This window comes from Odocoileus virginianus, chromosome 18 (assembly GCF_023699985.2).
Source record: "Odocoileus virginianus isolate 20LAN1187 ecotype Illinois chromosome 18, Ovbor_1.2, whole genome shotgun sequence".
In the NCBI taxonomy this organism is placed as follows: domain Eukaryota; kingdom Metazoa; phylum Chordata; class Mammalia; order Artiodactyla; family Cervidae; genus Odocoileus; species Odocoileus virginianus.
In genome coordinates, this window is record NC_069691.1 from 18028017 (window position 1) to 18048974 (window position 20958).

The following is a 20958-nucleotide window of genomic DNA, read 5'->3' on the forward strand; positions in this document are numbered from 1 at the left end:
ACAGAGTCTCTTCTGTGAGACGTTTCAACTGCCAGCTTTATTTTGACTCTTGGCAGAACTGGCAAGAAGAACACACGTTCTAGAAAGCTCCGGGCTTCCTGCTTGCAGTGCGGACGCGGGACGAGCGGCTCAGTGTGCGGGGGTGGGGTCGCCGGGCCGCTGAGACCTCATTGGTGCGGCCCCGGCCTATGGCGTGTGCGCCCGGCCCGCTGCCCAGTCTCCCGGTGTCCACCCTCCTTCCCCAAGGGTGGAGAGCCTGGGCCCGCGAGCTGGAGTGCGGCAGGCCAGCCGGCGAGAGCGCAGCGGGCGCCTGGTAGGTGTGCGGCCGGCAGTCGGGAGGGCGGCAGGGGCTCCCCGCGGGGCTCAGTCCCCCGGCAGCGGCCGGGGCGGGCGGCAGGGGGGAGGGCTGGCCTCAAAGGTCTGGGCCAGCCCAGCTTAGAATCTACCTGTCCCAAGCCTGCAGTTTTTCTTTGCTTATGGAGTTTCAGACAGCAGTGGAAACAGGTCTGGCTGCATACTTTGAGTGAGCATGTTGTCCTTGTGGAGTTAAAAAGGAAAGAAAGAAGATACACTCTCTTAGCTGGAGCACAAGTTTTCCGGCGCCTCGCTCCTCGTCAGCGTACCTTTCCTTAGATCAGAAAATGTTTGCTGCTGAGCACCTCTTTCCAATAGAATTCTTTATCCACGTGCCTTAGAATTGAAATCTTATTCACAAATTTTAACAGCTAAAACAACTTAATGGCGTTTTAAATGACGATACGAAGGGTACTTTTTATTCCTCTGGCAGTTTTCTTGTTTGTACTTTTCTTTCCAACATTTTAGAGAGAAGCGGGCAGATGGAGGCAAAAGCATTCACACTGTGGGGTGTCACATGTGGCGCTGTTGAGTATGGGAAGCACAGACCAGCAGTCCAGACTGCTGCAAGTACCTGGGCCTTGACGCGGTCAGGGGGGCTTTTATGCCCAGGCGAGGAGTAGCCATAGGGCTCCCCTTCTGGCTCAGAAGGTAAAGAGTCTGCCAGTGATGCAGGAGATCAGGCTTGGATCCCTGGGTCAGGAAGATCCCCTGGAGAAGGGAATGGCTTCCCACTCCAGCATTCTTGCCTGGAGAATCCCATGGACAAAGGAGCTTGGTGGGCTACAGTCCATGGGGTCACAAACAGTCGGACAGCACTGAGCAACTAACACTAGAGGTAGGGGTACTGATGGCTTTTCAGTCACTGCTTCGGGATCCTTCCCATAACACTCAGATGCAGATCTTGTTTTCATGACTCTAGGAAAACACGTTGCTTAATCCTACAATGTAAACAAAAGCAACCTTGGTTTTCAGTTTGAAATGCATAGCTCAGGTCAGCAGCAAGATCTGTGCCTTGAAAGTTTCATATTTCCTTTTCTGAACATTTGGTTCAGCCAGAAGTAGCATTTATCGAATGCCGCATGGTGCAGTGTTTGGAGTGTTTGCCCTTATTTTCATTCTCCCTTTGCGTCTGTTGGGAGCCATCACAAATAGAAAACAAGGTATTCTTGAAACAGTGGATGTTTTGTCCAGAAGAAGTCGGGTGGGGGGGGGGGGGGGGACAAAAACAAAAACAACTTCTCCTCTGTTGGGATGGAATTTGTTTTGTTTTTAAATAGGAAGCCACAAAATATAGTTGTAGTCTATCCACAAACTGTCCTTGCCCCCTTGCTGCTGGAGTTAGTCACTCAATGTCCCATGTGCCCCAGCGTTCTCTGCAAGGAAGGTGTCTAGGCAAATTGTGATCTTGTAGGGGTGGTCAGGCGCTGGGGTACCTCAGCCACTGTTTATATATTCCAAAAGAGCAGTAGGTGGGCGAACTCATGTCCAGGCTTCCTGGCTGTCCACCGACTTGGTCTGTTATTTTAAGACTTCTCACTTTTTCTGCCTCAGAGTGCACTTTATAAAATAGTAGTCTTAATGACTGCTATACTTCAAGGGATTGTAGACAGAAAATGAAATTATCTACTTGAAAATGCTTTCAAGTCTTCAATGATTCTTTAAAAAACTCAAGTACTTGGTAAGGACTTACTATGTTCCTGGCTCTTAAAAATCATTTTCTCATTACATTCTTTTAACAGCCTTATGATTTAAATACTTGTATTTCCATTTGTACTCAGAGGTGAACTGAAGTTCTGAGAGGTTTGTTAACACCCATTTGTTAAGTTGTAGATTCAGGATTAGAACATAGATTTGTCAGCTCTTAAATCATATTTGCTTACCGTGCTACAACATACACAAATACTAGTTTTTTTCCTTGTGTGTGTTAATGGCATTATTATAATCTCCTCTCTCTCTCTCTCTCTCTCTCTCTCTCTCTCTTAGGAAAAACAGATGATATTCTGAATGGAGAACAAGACAGGGAACAAAAAGATCCTTATTTTGTGGAGACCCCCTATGGTTATCAGCTAGACCTAGATTTCCTCAAATATGTGGATGACATACAGAAAGGAAACACCATCAAGAAAGTGAACATCCAGAAGAGGCGGAAGCCATCTGGGCCATGCCCAGACTCCAGGGCTGCACCTGGCCAGCACAGCGTGTGGACTTCCACTGAATCCCTCTCATCCTCCAACAGTGATGACAACAGGCAGTGCCCCAAATTCCTCCTAGCCCGAAGCCAAGTTACGTCAACCCCAATCCCAAAGCCACCTGCCCCTCTGGAGACCTCTCCCACTTTTCTTACCATCCCCGAAAGCCGACAGCTGCCACCACCTTCACCACAACTCCCAAAGCACAACCTTCATGTCACCAAGACACTGATGGAGACCCGGAGAAGACTTGAGCAGGAGAGAGTCACCATGCAGATGGCACCTGGTGAGTTCCGAAGGCCCAGGCTGGCCAGTTTTGGAGGCATGGGCTCTACCAGCTCCCTCTCCTCCTTTCTGGGTTCTGGAAACCACAATCCCACCATGCCCCAGCTTCAGAATGGATACCAAGGCAATGGGGATTATGGTGGCTATGCCCCAGCTGCTGCCACCACCTCCTCCATGGGGAGCTCCATCCGTCACAGCCCCCTGAGCTCAGGGATCTCCACTCCAGTGACCAACGTGAGCCCCATGCACTTGCAGCACATCCGTGAGCAGATGGCCATTGCCCTGAAGCGCCTGAAGGAGCTAGAAGAGCAGGTGCGAACCATCCCTGTGCTCCAGGTGAAGATCTCTGTCCTGCAAGAGGAGAAAAGACAGTTGGCATCACAGCTGAAAAACCAAAGAGCGGCATCCCAGAATGATGTCTGTGGTGTGAGAAAGCGGTCCTACAGTGCTGGGAATGCATCCCAGCTGGAACAGCTGTCCAGGACCCGGAGGAGTGGTGGGGAATTATACATTGATTACGAGGAGGAAGAAATGGAGAGCGTGGAGCAGAGCACCCAGAGGATAAAAGAATTCCGGCAGCTCACAGCAGACATGCAGGCCCTGGAGCAGAAGATCCAGAACAGCAGCTATGAGGCCTCCTCAGAGCTCAGGGAGAATGGGGAGTGTCGGCCTCGAGAGTTCCGGTCTGTGGCTGTGGGCGCCGATGAGGACATGAACGACATTGTCGTGTACCGCAGGGGTGCCAGGTCCTGTAAGGATGCCGCTGTAGGCATGGTCACTGAGACGAGGAATTCTGGGGTCAGTGTGACAGAAGCCATGCTTGGAGTGACTACTGAAGCTGACAAAGAAATTGAGCTGCAACAACAGACTATAGAAGCCTTAAAGGATAAGATCTATCGCCTGGAAGTACAGCTTAAAGAAACCACTCATGACCGGGAGATGACTAAACTCAAGCAAGAGCTGCAAGCTGCTGGCTCAAGGAAAAAAGTTGATAAAGCTGTGATGGCCCAGCCGCTTGTTTTCAGCAAGATGGTGGAGGCAGTGGTACCCACCAGAGACCAAATGGCTGGCAGTCACGTGGATGTGGTTGACACATGTGTGGGAACATGTGTGCAGACAAGTAATGTAGGCATCTCCTGCCAGCCCGATCATGAGAATAAAGAGGTGGGGCCTGAGCTGCCCATGAATTGGTGGATTGTTAAGGAAAGGGTGGAAATGCATGACAGATGTATTGGGCTGTCGGTGGAAATGTGTGACAAGAGCGTAGGTATGGACATCAGTGTCTGTGAAACGGGCAGCAACACGGAGGAGTCCGTGAATGACCTGGCACTCCTCAGGACCAACCTGAATCTCAAAGAAGTGCGCTCCATCGGCTGCGGAGATTGTTCTGTTGATGTGACCATCTGCTCTCCAAAGGAGTGCACCTCCCGAAGCGTGAACACAGAGGCTGTCAGCCAGGTGGAAGCTGCCATCATGGCAGTGCCTCGAACTGCGAGCCGGCACACCAGCACAGTTCTCGAACAGGTGAGCCAGTTCACCAACACTGAGATGGCCACGCTCACAGAATCCTGTACCAACACTTCCCTAAGCACCGTGGACAAGCAGACCAGCACCCGCACTGTGGAGATGCGGACAGTAGCCGTGGGCGAAGGCCGGGTCAAGGACGTCAGCTCCACCAAGATGCGGTCCATCGGAGTGGGGACGGTGCTCTCTGGCAATGCTGGGTTTGACAGACCATCAGCTGTGAAGACCAAAGAGTCAGGCGTGGGGCAGATCAGTATTAACGACAACTATCTGGTTGGCCTCAAAATGAGGACCATAGCATGTGGTCCTCCCCAGTTGACAGTGGGGCCGACAGGCAGCCGGAGGAGTGTAGGTGTTGGGGACGAGCCTGTAGGAGAGTTCGTGGAGAGCCCCCAGCCTCAGGCACCGTCCGGAATGGAGACAGGCTTGGATCACTACATCGAGCGTGTCCAGAAGCTGCTTGCGGAACAGCAGGCGCTGCTGGCTGAGAACTACAGTGAACTGGCAGAAGCTTTCGGGGAACCTCACTCACAGATTGGCTCCCTCAACTCCCAGCTCATCAGCACTTTATCATCAATCAACTCTGTCATGAAGTCTGCAAGCCTTGAAGAGCTCAGGCACCCTGACTTCCTGAAAACCAGCTTGGGTAAGGTCACAGGTAGGTGGTACTTCTGAGGGACCTAGGAGTCAGGGAGGGCGGGGACAGTGGAAATCCAGGAGGGTTTTTTTTTTTAACTGCTAGAGCCAATTTTTGGAACCATGGAGAAAACTTTAGAATGGTAATAGGTAGAATAAAAACCAGGAATCTAAACTTTGGTGATTCTCATTATCTGATAGTTTCGTTCCACTGGCTGAGGACTAAGACTAGAAGAAGAAAAGCAAACTAGTGTTGGCTGGCTTAGGAGCTGTCTTCTGAGGCTGCTAGTTTGATAGATGTCTTTTAGTTATTACTTGCTGGTTTTACACAGGGCAGCCTGAAAAAAAAAAGTCTTGCACTGTTTTCAACCACAATTACCTGTATACAATCAATTAAAAAAATACCAGTATGAAGTGTTTTTAACTGAAACTTTTAGGGGAGAGAGACTCTGTCAATTCATGCAGATTCATTAATTCAGCAAATAATGATTAAATTCCTGCTCTGTTTAAGTATAGATATGGAGTCCTGTTCTCATAGTGCTTACATTATTCCAGTTGGGGCACAGGCAATAAAAATATACTTAAATATGTCGGGAAGTGATACATGTTAGGAAGAAAAGAACTCCATTTAGAGAAACAGTGAGTGATGGTGGAGAGGTGGGGACTGCTGGAGATAGAATGGTCCAGGAAGGCCTCCCTGACAGGGAGCCAGAACTCTGAGAGAAGGGAGGCCTTTCCAACACTGTTTCTTTTGATAGAGGCTTACATTTTTTGTCTTTCTCTTATTTTCCCTTGTTCATTGGGATTCCTGTTCACTCTTGCTTTTCTTTAAATTGAAGTCTACAATGAAGAAATTACCCTGGAAGATTTGGTGACACAGACTGTGAGCCACACTAAAATGAGCTCTCTTGTCAGTTGTATGTGGTTCTCATTGCGCATATTATCATCCTACCACTGAGTTCCATTCCTGGCTCTTCACCTCTCACGAACCGATGTGACTTAGGGAAGGAAAGTCATCCTTCTTCATACTTCATTGTGAAATGGTCATTTGAAGGGCATCCATCCCATAAGATTTTCAGTGTTCATCACTGGCTTACAGTGAGCACAGGGGCCTTTGTTGTCCTTGGGGTAGTGCTGCTGGTGTGCCAGTCTGGTTTCTTTTGTTGACACGCAAAAAGTAGTGTGAGGTTTGCAGAGTTACTAAAAGCACACTCTCTGCTCTAGCCAAGTGCTACACATAAAATGAATTAAAATTCTTCAAATGATTGGTTTGGTGTGCATTAAATTTAATTTTATGTGAAAACATGCAGCAGAGACTTAAATATAAGTTAACAAAAATTTCAAATTCTTTGTTTCCCTCTATAGCCAAAAAGGCAATGGTTAACATAGACTAAAATAGATTATTTTTTTCACAGTTTTTTCAAAATAGAGTATTTTTATATCTTCCAAGGTTTCACCTGCAAACCTGAATTACTGTTAGTTTTTAGTAACTGTGCTGTGAAACAGATAGCCAACTGTGGAAGAAAAAATGAACATGACAGTGACAGCTGATGTATAACAGATTTTTGCCTTTTGGAATCAAGAGCCTAATGAATATACAGGGAGTCATTTTAGTTAGAGTAAAGGGATTAAAATGATGTGTGAACTAAAGCAAGGTCTTAAGTAACTAATAATATGTCTGTTTCCACTACTTTTTAAAAATCATGATGTCAGATGTTAAAGTCAAAATGAGACTCTTAAATACCTCCAGACACAGATGGTATAGCACATCATCCATTGTAAGAGCGTTTTCCTGTCAGCTTTCCTCCCTCCTCCCCAAACCAGGGTTTCTATTTCACATTCTTGCCAGAAATATTCAGCTGTATCATTGGTGTACTCCACCTGATACCCAGAGCATCAAGACTCGGGTGGAGGTTTTGTCTGGTTGTGTTGCAGTGTTTTTTGGTCTATTTCCAGTCACACTGACATTCCAGACATCACTGTTTAGATCTGACCCTGCACATGAACACCTAATTAATCAGCTAAAATGCAGGAAACCTACAACATTCATGAACAAAACATAAATATTTTTTATAGCACTTATTTGATCATAGTGGCAGCTCCCTCTTGGAGCATGCAAGAACAACTTTAAAGTATTTCTATAATTCCCATCACATTTGTATTTTGCTTTAAAGTTCTAATGAAGGAACATGACAGTGACAACTGATGTACAAGTATACTCCAGCTTATTATACACCCTGAACACTACAGAATATTGCTCATGTACAATCTAGAATACATTTTGGTATATAAATGATCACTTATGTGAACCTAGTATTTGAGTTTAAAGAATTTGTATTTGGGCTCCAAAGCCAGGTTTTCTGGGTTCGAATTCCTTCTCGTCACTAGGACAGGTTGTCTTTGTTCCTTCACAGGGCTGAAATGAATCTTTAGTGAATCAGTATGAATGAAGCATTTGGAATAGTCTGCAGCACAAAGTATAAATGCTGGCTGTCCTTGCTGTTAACTGTTTTCCATACTTACAAAAATGGAAAGGTAGGTCTAGAACAAACTGCCAAACAAACATGTTATGAATAGTCTTTTGTGTTTAATGCAGATTTTTGTCTTCATAATTCTGCCTAGCCATCGCCTTCCCCTGCCCCCCATTATTATACCTCTCCAGGTAACACTTTTATCAAGATAAAGAACTACAACAATGAGAAAACACAAAAAGAGAAGAATAAATTTTCAATTCAGATTCTTCCGTAATCTGTGTCAAAGTTCAAAGTGAAGCCCCAAATCAAACTAGGTGTATACTAGTACCAAGCCCAGAGAATCCTCTTCAGTTTTCCAAGGGTTGAAGATTGGAAGGTACAACTTTTTAATATGCAAAATAGCATTATTTTAACAGCATGATAATAATGCTTAGCACTCCTGTTCAGCTTCTTGAAGTTGTAACTGGAGTGTGTGCTTATAACAAGTTGACCGTTCAGAAGAACACAAAATACTGAGAGCCTCCCTTGTCCTGTCACGGGGGTAACCCCTTGTGTTTGGTGTGTTCAGGGATGCAATTCTGTATTTCAGAGAAATCATTTTTTGGTATTTGAATCATATATATTGGCCTATGTATTTTTCACATGAAACATCACAGACTTTTTTTTTTTTTCAGAATTTGAGAGATAATGTCACAGTTTTGATGCATCTGAATTTGATCATAATCAAAGATGATCTGTAAAGTACTTTTATTTTTTATTTTTATTTTTTTTGTGTGAAGTACTTTTAATGTATTTAATATTTTCTTTCATGGAATAAAAGGTTAAGAGGAAATAAGTTTCTCAGAAACCTCAGGAAAAACATGTTTATTCTTTCTGTGAATCAGCTGGATTGTTTTGGTTTGAGGAGTGGGTTACTTTTTCTTTCTTTCTTTCTTTTTTACCTCTGGCAAGAGGAGGAGAGAGAATATTCTAGACAAATGACTTGCAGTTTACAAATACTCTAAAAATATGTGACTGTCTCTGAGCAAATAACAGAACTATCTTTAACTGTGGAACTTAACTGCCTGCCACATGATTTATAGAAAATTCATCTCTCATACTCAAATAAAAGTACTGCTTTTTAAATCAGCTTCCATATTTGCACTCTTAGTTATCTTGGGTTTGCTAAAGAAAAAAATTTATGAACTTGAAGTCATTCCCGTAACTGTGAAAACAATTCTGTAGACAGAGATCCGAGCCAAGGCAAAAAAGGGAAAATAAGGTCGTTACAAAATATCATTTCTAGTTAGTTTTCTTAGTTCAAATCATATACCATTTACTGGTCCCAGTACCTCTCTTCAAAATGGCAATTTTCTTTTAGTAATGCTATAAGAGCATTGAATAATCCAAACCAAATGTTTCTGGAACATTGTGTGTGAGAGCATGATGTGAAAGTCTTCTGACCCAGAAGTCAGAGAGCTGATGTCTGGTACTAGTTGCCCAAGAACTTGCAGTCACACCTGGGGTGAGCAGTGTTGGGCTGCCGTGTCCTCCTGTGTCATGAGAGGGTAGGTTTAGATTTTTCTTGCATGGGTCACTTTCAGCAGAATTACTCTATAAAATTAGCTCTTCACCAGGCTGCCCATCAGATTCATCTGAGGAAAAAATTAGGGTTAGGGTTTTGGGTTTTCCCCCCAAATTTGTGATTTTCTGCTGCCACCCACTGCTACCACTCAATAAGGCACACTCAGGTCCTATTTCCAGGAAATATTGTGGAATAAAGAGCCTTAAAGTGAGTGTTATTAATCTGGGCTCCATAGCTTCATGAAATAGTTTTGTGTTTGGAATTTTTGTAAAGAAAGTGCATAATTTTTATCAGACTCTGAAAAGGGATAGCTGACCACTCCCAACCCGCCCCTCCAATGCCCAGATTGAAATTACAGACCTAGGACATCTGTTACTGACCTTGGGAAAAACATTTCAGCCCTGAGAAAAATCTTTTATAAAGGTGTAAAATCGGTCCACCCCCCTTGTGAGCCATTCAGTTGACTCTTGTTTGAATATAATTTCTTAGAAACTGATGCTTTATCATTTTAGATGAGTATTAGTGAAATAAGTATATGCACTCTGGGAAAAGATGCAAGCTTACTTTGACACTTCTACTCTGAATGAATCTGTGAAGTATGCAGTTCATTTCTGGCTAAAGCATAGAGATAGGTGGTTTTTAAGAACAGAAGTGGCATTAAGTTCCTGGATGTCCATTCATAAATGCTGAAGGAAATTGTTGGTAATGGTTGATGGTTACAATCATTGGTTCTCCCTTCAATCAGCAAGTCATTTGTATCTCAGTAAACATATTTAAAGTTTGCTCTGTCCCCATCTCTATTCAGATCAGTTAATAGCTATGAATTCGTTGTCACCCATATGCAAAGTGTGGTACTGAAACAGAGAGAGAGAGTGGTGTAAGCCTTGAAATTGCAATCCAGTTGGGAAGCAAAAAACACGTATACCAGAAATATGAATGATAACCTATGGAGGTATATGTTAGCCACCAAATAATGTGAAAATAAAAGTTCTTGAAGAATTCATCTGCAGTTAAGTTCCCTGAGGTTTAGGGAGAAGATGAGCTTAGAATAGAGAGGACAGCGTTAGCTGTATCTGGAAGAACACAAGAGCACATCGGCTTAACCCAATTTTTAGTTAATGCAGCCTGTCAGTGTGGGTTTTCTGGGTCAAGTCTTGAATTGGTGTGTAATTAAATGTGGGTGGGGTTGTGGTGAAGGAGAATCTGATTCTTGATACACTCTAGCATTTTAATTTCCAAATATCCACTTTTAGATCCATTCATGACAGCTGTCTGGTAGGTCTCAGGAAAATACTAAAATGTCCCTAGAAATTATTACGCTGCAGTTCTCACCATTTAGTGACTTTATGTTGGTGCCCGCAAGCATTGGTATTCAAGGAGAGCTCTGAGAGATGAGCCTACAGACAGAAAGGGATTGTCCTGTCTCCTCCATCAAAGCTACATACTTTCCACTCAAAAGTAGTGTGTACCAATGAAGGTGATCCTTCATGAATAATCTCTACTGTCTGTTCCCCAAACCAGCATGTAGACTGAAAAGGGAACATTTGTGCTCAAGCCCTTTTCCTTATGGAAAAAATAGAAGTGTTATTTTAGACCCATTTGAATTCTTAGTTACACTTTGAGAAAATGCCTAAATGAATGGCCTCCATTATGACTCAGAAATTTCAGTCCTACTTCTTTTTGACAAGTAAGCTAGATGTTCTTTAAAAATCAAATCAAATGTTTAACTGAAAATCTGGCACAATAACATAATTAAATAGTTGGCCACACTGTTCATAGTTATGTTTTCAGAAAACACTTAGCATTATAAATAAAAATATGAGTTACCATGCCAGAAGAGCTACAGTATGTGAACAAAACAACTTTTAAAATCCATTTTATTTATAAAAGCCAATTTTCTAACAAATTTAGAAATGTATTTGTTATGTGCCAACAACTAACACCCATTCTAGACAAATAAATATCACAGCGGAGACTGTAGAAGGTGATTTCTTTAAAAGCTTCTCTATCTGTTTTTCATTGTTTTAAATATATAAAAGTGTCTCTAGTGATAAAGAACCCACCTGCCAAAGCAGGAGACAAGAGACTTGGGTTCAGTCCCTGGGTTGGGAAGATCCCCTAGAAGAGGACATGGCAATCCCACTCCAGTATTCTTGCCTGCAGAATCCCATGGACAGAGGAGCCTGGCGGACACCAGTCCATGGGGTCATGGAGAGTTGGACACGACTGAAGTGACTCAGCATGCACATAGCTTTAACATTTCTAAAGTCAAAAACATAAGAAAAAAGTTTTTATTTTTCATTACTGTTTGCCTTAGCTTGTAGTAAAACTATCCATATATTACATGCTAAGTGTACTTTAGAATTAGATTAATGCTTCAAGGATGCTCTTATTTTCTGGATCACAGATTTCTGTCACTTGCCGTGTCTTAGTTATCACTAATCTGGTCAAGTTGTAAAACGGAGCTCATGCTTTACTGGCATTTATGGCCATTATAAGTTTGAGTTAATGACCAAAGATTGCAGTTGTCCCCTTCCCTGTTCATTCACCAGTGGTACCTGCACAACTATTGCCCACTGTGGGAATTTTGAGTAGCTTGGGTAGTGTACGAGAATTCTGAAGGTGTTTGGTGATTATTCCTGTTGTTTTACCCTTACTGTTTGCATGGCATTTACTGTTAGTCAGGGATTTCTACCATTAGTGGTCCAGGACTGCTAACCTAAAGCACCAATAATTCCTGATAATTTACATGGTCTAAGTTGATAGAGTGAAATCAGTTTTTGTTGTTCAGTTGCTAAGTTGTATCTGACTCTTTGTGACCCTGTAGACTGCAGCATGCCAGACTTCCCTGTCCTTCACTGTCTCCCAGTTTGCTTAAAATCATGTCCATTGAGTTGGTGATGCTATCTAATCATCTCATCCTCCGCCACCCCCTTCTCCTTTTGCCTTCAGTCTTTCCTAGGATCAGAGTCTTTTCCAATGAGTTGACTCTTAAAGGAAAATCTAAACTCTTATTTACCGCAGTCAAGTTTTACATTGTTTTCAGCAAATTTTTGATTGGTTAATTTAATTCACTGGTTCTTAATCCTGGCTGCACATTAGAATCACTTGCAGAATTAAAAAAAATTTTTTTTTTATTTATTCATTTATTTTTGGCTGTGCTGGGTCTTTGTTGCTGAGTGGGCTTTTCTCTAGTTGTGGCAAGTAAGGGCCACTCCCCAGCTACAGCACACAGCTTCTTGTTGTGGTAGCCTTTCTTGCTGTGAAGCATGGACTCTAGGGCTCGCGGGCTTCAGTAGTTACAGACCACCCCCTACCCCCCACCCCACCCCACCCCCGCCCTGGAGCACAGTCTTGATAGTTGTGGCACAGGGACTTAAGTGCTCCGAGGCATACAAGATTCCCCCAGACCAGGGACCAAACCTGTGTCTACTGAATTGGCAGGCGATTCCTCACCACTGAGGGAAGTCTCACTTGTAGAGCTTTAAAAACCACAAATACTGGATCCATCTGCAGATAGTTCATTGTATCTCACGCCCAACTCAAGCATTCTAAGGGCAACCAGGTTGAGACCAATGAATTTTGTTGGCCACTTTAGTTTTGACTTTATTGGCTGCACTTTTCATGTGGTTTACTTGAACACAGCAGTGTGTCATATTATCTATGCCCACTAAACACAATGGGTCTTTATCAAGGTCAGGCAATTGTTTCTGGGTCACTCAAGAGCAGCCAGAGTTTCAACACAATCTGAAAAATATTTTCTGACAGTAAAGGTAACAAATTTCCTCTGATCCAGCTAATGAGCACTAGTTTAACATTTATCGTTGTTCTTTGCCTTGCTCGTTAGACTTAACAATCCCTGTGACTTTCTGTTGAATTACACAGGCACTTACTGAAATCTTTAAGTTGTCCAGCACTGTTCAGAGCACTGCAGAGGACACAGATAATGTAGCATGGAGGGACTTCAAGGAGCTTACATTCTCACATAAGGGATGTGTAAGACCAAGGAAACAGAGGGCAGGATGTATTCTGGTCTGGACAGTAAGCACTGCAGAACAGCGAGGGGTAAAGATTTTTGTGTAACAGTAAAGGCTAGAGGAAGTAGAAATGACGCCAACCCTTGAAAAGAATGAGTGGAATTCTGCTGGTAAAGGAAGCTGAAATTCCAGGCCTGTTAAGACAGCCTCATAAGGAAGGGCAGAGAGGTGAGAGTTACTAAGTCACCAGACCACTCTGAGTGAGTAGAGGTTAGGAGTTGTTGAGCAGTTTAACTACCCCAGGCAAGAAGAAGCTGTCCATGTTCACCATGAATGATCCTCAGGCACCTGCTTGAGAAGGTGGACCTTGACTGGAGGAACTTTTAAAAGCCCTAGTTTACAAAACTAAGTTCTGGAGAAGAGAAGTGGTTGCCTCCAGTGAGAAGATTTTCTAGAAAAGGACAGCAGGTGGGAAGTGTGTATTTACTGGGTTGTCAGAAATGTTCTGTGGCTAAATTAGGGGGGTGCTCACACATGCATGTATATTTACCAAAATTCATCAAACTCTACACTGAAATTCTGTTCATTTTATTTTATATAAATTATACATCAATTTAAAAAATATTTTTAAAGCTGTGCTTAGAAGGAAAGAGAACTATGGATTAAAAGACTTAAAAACCATAGTAACCAATGGAAATATAGGACTGAGGTTCTGATTCAAACACTATTAAAAAACATTAAGAGATCACTGCAGAAATTTGAATACTGACTAGATATATAATAATTTCAAATTTTTTTTTTAAGATTTGATGGTTTTAGCTTTATGCTTATTTTTTAAGAATGTTTTAGAAATATATACTGAAATATCTATGAATGAAAGTGATAGGATCTTCACCTTTTGCTTCAGAAGAATCATTGGGAATGGCTGGAGGCAGTATCGATGAAATCAGATAGCTGATCATTATTGAAGCTAGTGATGGAAACAGAGGGATTTATTATACCATTCTCTACTTTTGTGACTGTTGCATAACAATAAAACTATTAATGTATTTGCATTTTAAAAATCATTGTTGGTTCTTGAATGCGGAAGTGCCTAGTGAAAGTGTTTCTCTAGGAAGTGTTTTGGCACTTGAGGATTAACTGTTGAGACTCTGGAGGTTACTGTCGTAATTTTGAAGTAATGATGAATGAAGTTAGAAAAGGAGGAATGAAGAGAAATGTCCTGCTTTGTTTACCTAAAGTAAAGCAAAGGCACTGGTTGTTGCTGTTGTTTGGTCAAGTCATGTCTGACTCTTGGTGATCACATGGACTGCAGCACACCAGGCTTCCCTGTCCTTCACTGTCTCCCCAAGCTTGCTCAAACTCATGTCCATTGAGTTAGTGATGTTATCTCACCATCTCATCCTCTGTCACCCTCTTCTTTTGCCTTCAATCTTTCCCAGCATCGGGGTCTTTTCCAATGAGTCAGCTCTTTGCTTTGGCTAGCCAAAGTATTGGAGCTTTAGCTTCAGCATCAGTTTTTCCAGTGAGTATTCAGGGTTGATTTCCTTTAAGGTTGATTAGTTTGATTTCGTTGCTGTCCAAGAGACTCTCAAGAGTCTTCTCCAGCACCACAGTTCAGAAGCATCAGTTCTTCAGCCCTCAGCCTTCTTTATAGCCCTACTCTTACATCCACACATGACTACTGGAAAAATCATAGCTTTGACTGGACGGACCTTTGTCAGTGATGTGATGTCTCTGCTTTTTAATATGCTATCTAGGTTTGTCATAACATTCTTTCCAAGGAGCAAGCCTCTTTTAATTTCATGGCTGCAGTCACCATCCACAGTGATTTTGGAGCCTGAAAAGGCACTGGAGACATTTCTTACTTGCTGTCAGGGGTCACATCAGATCGTGGGGCAGTTGAACATTATTTGAAGGGCTGCATTCAGTACTGTCTGTCCATGATGAGTTGGGAGGTGGATTTGTAAAGAAAGCACCAGAGAGGTCCCAGTGCCTACAGAACTAAAGGAGGAAGCATTGTGCTGTTGATGAACAGGATTAGGAAATGTCAGCCACGTTGAAAATTCTGTGTGTGTGTGCTTAGTCGCTTCAGTCATGTCCGACTCTTTGTGACCCTATGGACTGTAGCCCACGAGGCTGTTCTGTCCATGGGATTCTTTAAGCAAGAATACTGGAGTGGGGTGCCATTTCCTCCACCAGGGGATCTTCCCAACCCAGGGATCGAACCTGTGTTTTATGTCTCCTACATTGGCAGGCGGGTTCTTTACCACTAGCGCCAGTTGGGAAGCCCACAAATTCTGTGCTGTACCTATATATGTGTGTGTGTGTGTGTGTGTGTGTGTGTGTGTGTGTGGTAATTATATAATAATAATGCAATTTTTCTGCTTCATCAGTGAACAAATATTAATTACCTAACATAAGCAAAAGCAATCTAGAAGATGCAGTGAGAGAAACAAAGTTGATTAGATTAGTTATGTAGGCCCTTAAAATATTTACAGACAAGAAGGGAGTCTAAGATTGTCACAGGAATCAGCTAGTACCTTGTATTATAGATCTTGTAGGAGAGTCTCAAAGATGGGCCTTGAGAGTTCAGAGAAAGGAGAGTTAATTTCCAGTGGGGAGATGAGGGAAGGCTTGGAAGAGGAAGTCATGGGAGGGTTGGCCATGTGAGGGAGGATAGGGAAGGAGCAGCAACAGGTAGAAGAGAGTAAACTAAGGCAGGTGTGCTTGTAAGAAAACAGGAGACCCCACTTTCTACACTGGGAGGAGTTCCACTTCCTGGGATGCACCCCAAAAAGACCACAGGTATAGCAGGAAATAAACTTGGAGAGGTAAGCTAGTGCCAAATGGCAGATGTTAAATTATCTGGCTAAGTATTGGTAGCATGAACTATGTTTTCTGAGTGGTAGAGAGATTTTTAGGTTTTCAAGTCGCGTTTGAGCTGGAATAAGGGTGGGGTTTGAGCTGAGTGGCAGTTCCCCTCTGTGGCAGTGTGGCAGAGGGCAGATGTGATGGGAGAGGACAGTCAGGATGCTGCACTGGTGATCCAGTGTAAAGTAAGGTGGCAGCGCCAGGACAAACAGCAGAGAGCCGCTGCAGAGTTAGAAGGACCCCTCCGGATGTGGTCAAAGGGAAGAGATCAGAGTCAAGAAGGCCTTGGGGGTCTGATTTTTAGATGGCTTGTATAGTAGTGCTAATTATGCAGAAAGAAGACACCAGAAAAGTGCTTGAGAAAATGATGAATTGCAAGAATTTTTTTTAAAACCATTTAGCCCATTTTATTTGGTCCTAACATCACACATTTGTACATCCTTCTCCTTCCTCACAGGCAGTAATTTGGAATACACCTGTAAGTGTGGAGGCCTTCAGTCAGGAGGGCCATTAAACTCACAGACATCCCTTCAGGAGGTGGGGACCATGGAAGGGAAGCCCATCGGCAGCCAGGATACCTTCCCCACTCAGGAAAGCACGCTGTCTCCAGTGAACCTGACAGACGACCAGATAGCCGCTGGCCTCTATGGTAACTTTCCTCACTCACAACCCTTCTCAGCATCAGGATTCTAGGACCAGAGTTGTCAGCATTCCGGTCTAATGCCCATGTTCCTTATAAATTGACCTAGAAGAATGATTACACAGTTGTTAGGAAGTAGGCCTAGAATATCTCTTAAGATTATCAAAGAAAAGCCATGAGGTCCCCTTAAGAAAACTCATCTGATGTTGCAAATTACAAAATATTTTAAACAGCATTTCGCTGTTCACAGTCTGACAGGTATAAATTTTTCTAGGTTTATCTCAACTTAAAAAAAAAAAGACTAATACTAATCCCTGTCTTAGTGCCTTGATGGTTTTTGAGGATCAAGTGAGATATGACATCACTTTATAAACAGTAAAGCCTGGTATAGATGCTAGTTGTCACTGCTTTTGTTATGTCTGGAAGGACTAATGGATTTTTTTTTTTTTTCCATTTAAAGAATGTTATTAATGGAACTTTGAATTATTTTCTTTGCATGCACTCAATTTTCCAATGAATTTTGGACAAGTTTCTCATATATACATGCCAAGATCTCTAGTTACATAAATAAAAAATGAATGTACATAAAGAATACCTATTCGCTTACTTATATGGGTATGAATTATATTAATTTTGATCACCATGATTCACTTCTCCACAGTATGTACAAATAATGAAAGTACACTGAAGTCCATCATGAAGAAGAAAGATGCCAACAAAGATTCAAATGGAGCAAAAAAGAATCTTCAGTTTGTTGGCATTAATGGAGGGTAAGGAAAGATGGAGGTACTAGTGTTGATATGTGGTCTGTTTCCTTTGCCTCCTGTCTACCGAAGTCCTATTTAAAGGTGCTAGTCTAGGATGCTGCTGCATAGGGTGACAGAAGATTCCCTCCTCATAAAGGTGCATCTGGGCCTCTCTTTTCTCTTCTTGCTCTCTGTAAGGATATTTTGCTCTTGAAAGGATACCTGATGAAGCTGAGTCATTTATATCCTCTCATCTTTGATGTGAAACAAATGGTCTTCAAGGAAAGCAGCAGGCAGCAGGTTCCCTGCATTGTTGGACAGCTTGTAACTTGCCTGTGGCAGGACTGAGCAACAAACAAAGACTGAGAGCATTGCTCCATGAGCCAGGGACAGTCATCCACTCCTTCAGGACGGGTTATTGTGCTTGGCTCTCCAGGCTTACAAACAAAATAGTAGGGCCTCTTGCCGGAAGAGTAACCTCACCATGCCATCAGTTCTTCATTTTCTAAATGGAATGTGTTTTAGTTGTTTTATTCCTTCTCTTGTAATTGGCCAAGGTAAATAAATAGTCAAGCCTGTTTGTCCTCTTAAAGTTGAATCAAAGCAGTTAATCCTATTAATCCATACATGGGCTTAACAAGAAACAATAGTGCAGAGTTAGTTGAGATAATATTTATTGTAAAGTGTGCCATAAAGGTTTAACTTAGTGGTGTCTGCTTTCCAAGTCATTAACGTTTTATTGGGTAATGTGTCCCACAGTTTGGAGAGTGTGTACCAGAGGAACTGTTGGTCACTTACATAATCTGTTCACCTTGGACAATGGGAGAATTAAAGGTACAAAACAGGAAGAATGAAAAGGGGAAAGAAAAGGAACAGGAAAGATGAACAACCACAGAATTGGTTTCCATAAAATAAGTTTCCTTTGATGAACATTAAGCCAGAGGTGCTATATATATACATATTATTTTCTACAAGTGATTATCTGATACTGCTCAGCAACCTTGGTTATCCCTTTTAAGTGAGAACCCATTCAGAACCACCAGATTTCTAAGTAGACCTTACTCCAAACTTCTAAGTGCAGGCTCTGAAAGCCACTGGTGAAAGTTCTGGAGTCATTTAGCAGCTTTCCCTTCATAAACATTCTGTCACTGGGTCTTCATGGGTGTACCTCGCATCTCCTGAACTCCCAATTGCCACCTAGGTATGAAACCACTTCCAGTGATGATTCCAGCTCAGATGAAAGCTCTTCTTCCGAGTCAGATGACGAGTGTGATGTCCCTGAGTATCCTCCCGAGGAAGAGGAGGAGGAAGAGGAGGATGAAGACACTCGGGGAATGGCGGAAGGCCACCACGCAGTTAATGTGGAAGGTTTCACGTCCACCAGGGTGGAAGATGAAATGCAGGTTCCAGAATGTGAACCTGAGAAGGTGGAAATCAGAGAGAGGTGTGGTACATCCTCCCCCTCCCCTCCCCCTTCCCACGTTTGGTGTACTTTAGCAGTAGAATTGGCTGGTTGTGCAGGTTGTGCAATTGAATCTTAATAGATCAATCTTTCCAGTCTCCCACAAAGGGCTAAACTTTACCCGTTCCTTAGAGGTGTGTCCTTCTTGTCCTGATGCTAGTAGATACAAGTGCAGAAGTGATAATCTGCTAGATCTCTTATGGTAGCAAAGAGAAGGGCTTGGTATCAGTTCACCTTTGTTTCTTTAACTGTTTAATATCTAACTTTGTATGTGGAGGCACCATCCACGTAACTCTTAAGCACCACTAAAGCTTCCATTGTTTTAACAACCCCGTTTGTAGTTAAAGGCATATTAGAATTTTTTGTAACCAACATGTTTCACATTTTGAAGTTTCAGATTTTAGCATTACCCATTTATCCTTATACAGGTGTCCTTACTGATATTATGGGTCCATACTGATACTATATGACAGGAACAGTTTTTGGTCTCTACTAAAGGTTACATTTACTGTAGAGATGATGTGATCCGTCACATGCACATAGTTTGTTGCTCATTGAGTGATTGGGATCACCACAAGAATGGCTTTGGGACTGTCATAAACAGCAGCTGAAATATCAAATACTCTGGTTGGCTAAAACATGTACTAAAAGTATAGCCAATTTTAAAGACTTAGCAAACATGGAATCGATGCTTATAGAACAGGAGAGAGCAGAACAGATGGAAATTTCAGTATGTTCTTTCACCATGTGAAGTATAACTAGAACATTTCAGAAAACTAATTTGGCAAATGAGTATTTAACTGCATTAACATAAGGTAAGTGCCTTTATACTTCAAGTATTTTCAAATGGCTCAATATTTTGATATCTGTTGTTTTTTTTTAAAGCTTTATTGAGGTATGTTTTATATACCATATGTCATCTGACTTTTAAGTCTCTGTTTTCGTGTGGGTTAAACAAACCCTTCCTGAGTCACCAAATGTGATTTCAGATGTGTGGTTTACTGGTCAGCATAATGGGTGTATGGTAATTCAGACCTCTTCAACCCCTCAAGAGTAAAAATACGTTTAAGAACTTAGAACCAAAGAAGTGGATAATCTCCATAATGCCACACAAGCCAAAGTGGTGAAACTGAAAGCTACCCTCATGAATTAAGGCCAGAGCTCTGGCTGGAGGCCTTGGCTCTGTGTGCAGCGTCCGACCTCAGGTGTCTGGACTCTCCCAGGCGGGCACCTAGCACCACCACAGCCTGCTGAGGTTGACTTGGGGCTCCTGGTCTTGTAAAGGGTTATAGAGTTTGAGGTAAAAATGCCTTTCCTTCTGTAGTCAGTCTTGAGCACTCTTTCTTCTATTTTTCCCTCTTTCTAGATATGAATTAAGTGAAAAGATGTTGTCTGCATGCAACTTACTGAAAAATAATATAAATGACCCCAAAGCTTTGACCAGCAAAGATATGGTGAGTCTGACCTACAGACCCTGTCTCTAGGCTGCCCCTGGCCTGTTGTTGCCTGCACTCTTTCCCCCCAGACTGTTCCTAGTGTGTGTAGGCAGAGTGACCATCCTGCTGCCCTGCACTCCGGACCACTCTGTGAATGTCTCCCTCAGGCCTGACTTCAGATCTCCTTTCTCCAGCCTGTACTTTTCTTGGGGGCTGAGCATCTGTGAGGCAAATACTTGCATATGGAAAGGAGGGCTAATTGTAGCCATTCGTCATCTTTCTGCATGTTTGGGTGTTTACAGAACCTTGTGATCCTGGAAGCAAAGTCCTGGAATTTTTTAAGTTAGCCTGTGTTTTTAAGAGAAACCTATCTGAGCCGAGGTCAGCATTCCTTTCAATTATGAAACTGCGTATTACGCTCTGATGTGGAATGCAGGCAGTCACTATTTTTAAACCTAGAAATAACTGCACTTGTTGGCCTCTCATAGCTTGAGAGATTTAGAAGCATGCAGCAAAGAGGTAGACAGTTGCCTTAAGGAGCATGAGTAGCATAACATAGGACAGATAAATATTTCCGTGGCCATGGTGAATCACATGTTCTTGCCAAGTATGTTGCTCTAGGGATGTTTAGATTTGCAGCTTCTTTCATAGGTTAGACCAACCTTCTGGTAGACACTTGAATTCAGTGCATTGAGAAGATACAGCATTTCATGTTATTCTAGATAGTAATGTTCATTTGAATCTTTGCATATTAGTGGAAGATTTAATGTGAAGTTTTATGTTAAATAATCAAA

The 20958-nt window shown here is 42.6% G+C and overlaps 1 protein-coding gene across 8 annotated transcripts in view; it reads left to right on the plus strand.

The window, feature by feature from the left end:
• Window positions 1-20958, plus strand: part of KANK1 (KN motif and ankyrin repeat domains 1) — a 213963-nt gene that overhangs the window by 178428 nt on the left and 14577 nt on the right. For 6 of the 8 annotated variants that reach the window (XR_002316668.2, XM_070480399.1, XM_070480400.1 and 3 more), the window contains 5 exons: window positions 2341-5013; window positions 16338-16529; window positions 17182-17290; window positions 18468-18710; window positions 20095-20182. Coding sequence is in view for 7 of the 8 variants with exons in the window: in XM_070480399.1 (XP_070336500.1) it covers window positions 2341-5013; window positions 16338-16529; window positions 17182-17290; window positions 18468-18710; window positions 20095-20182 (3305 nt within the window). In the remaining variant the exon portion in view is untranslated. Of the gene's footprint in view, window positions 1-210; window positions 314-2340; window positions 5014-16337; window positions 16530-17181; window positions 17291-18467; window positions 18711-20094; window positions 20183-20958 lie in introns of those variants that run through there. The other 2 variants (XM_020907962.2, XM_020907961.2) reach the window with 2 other exon arrangements.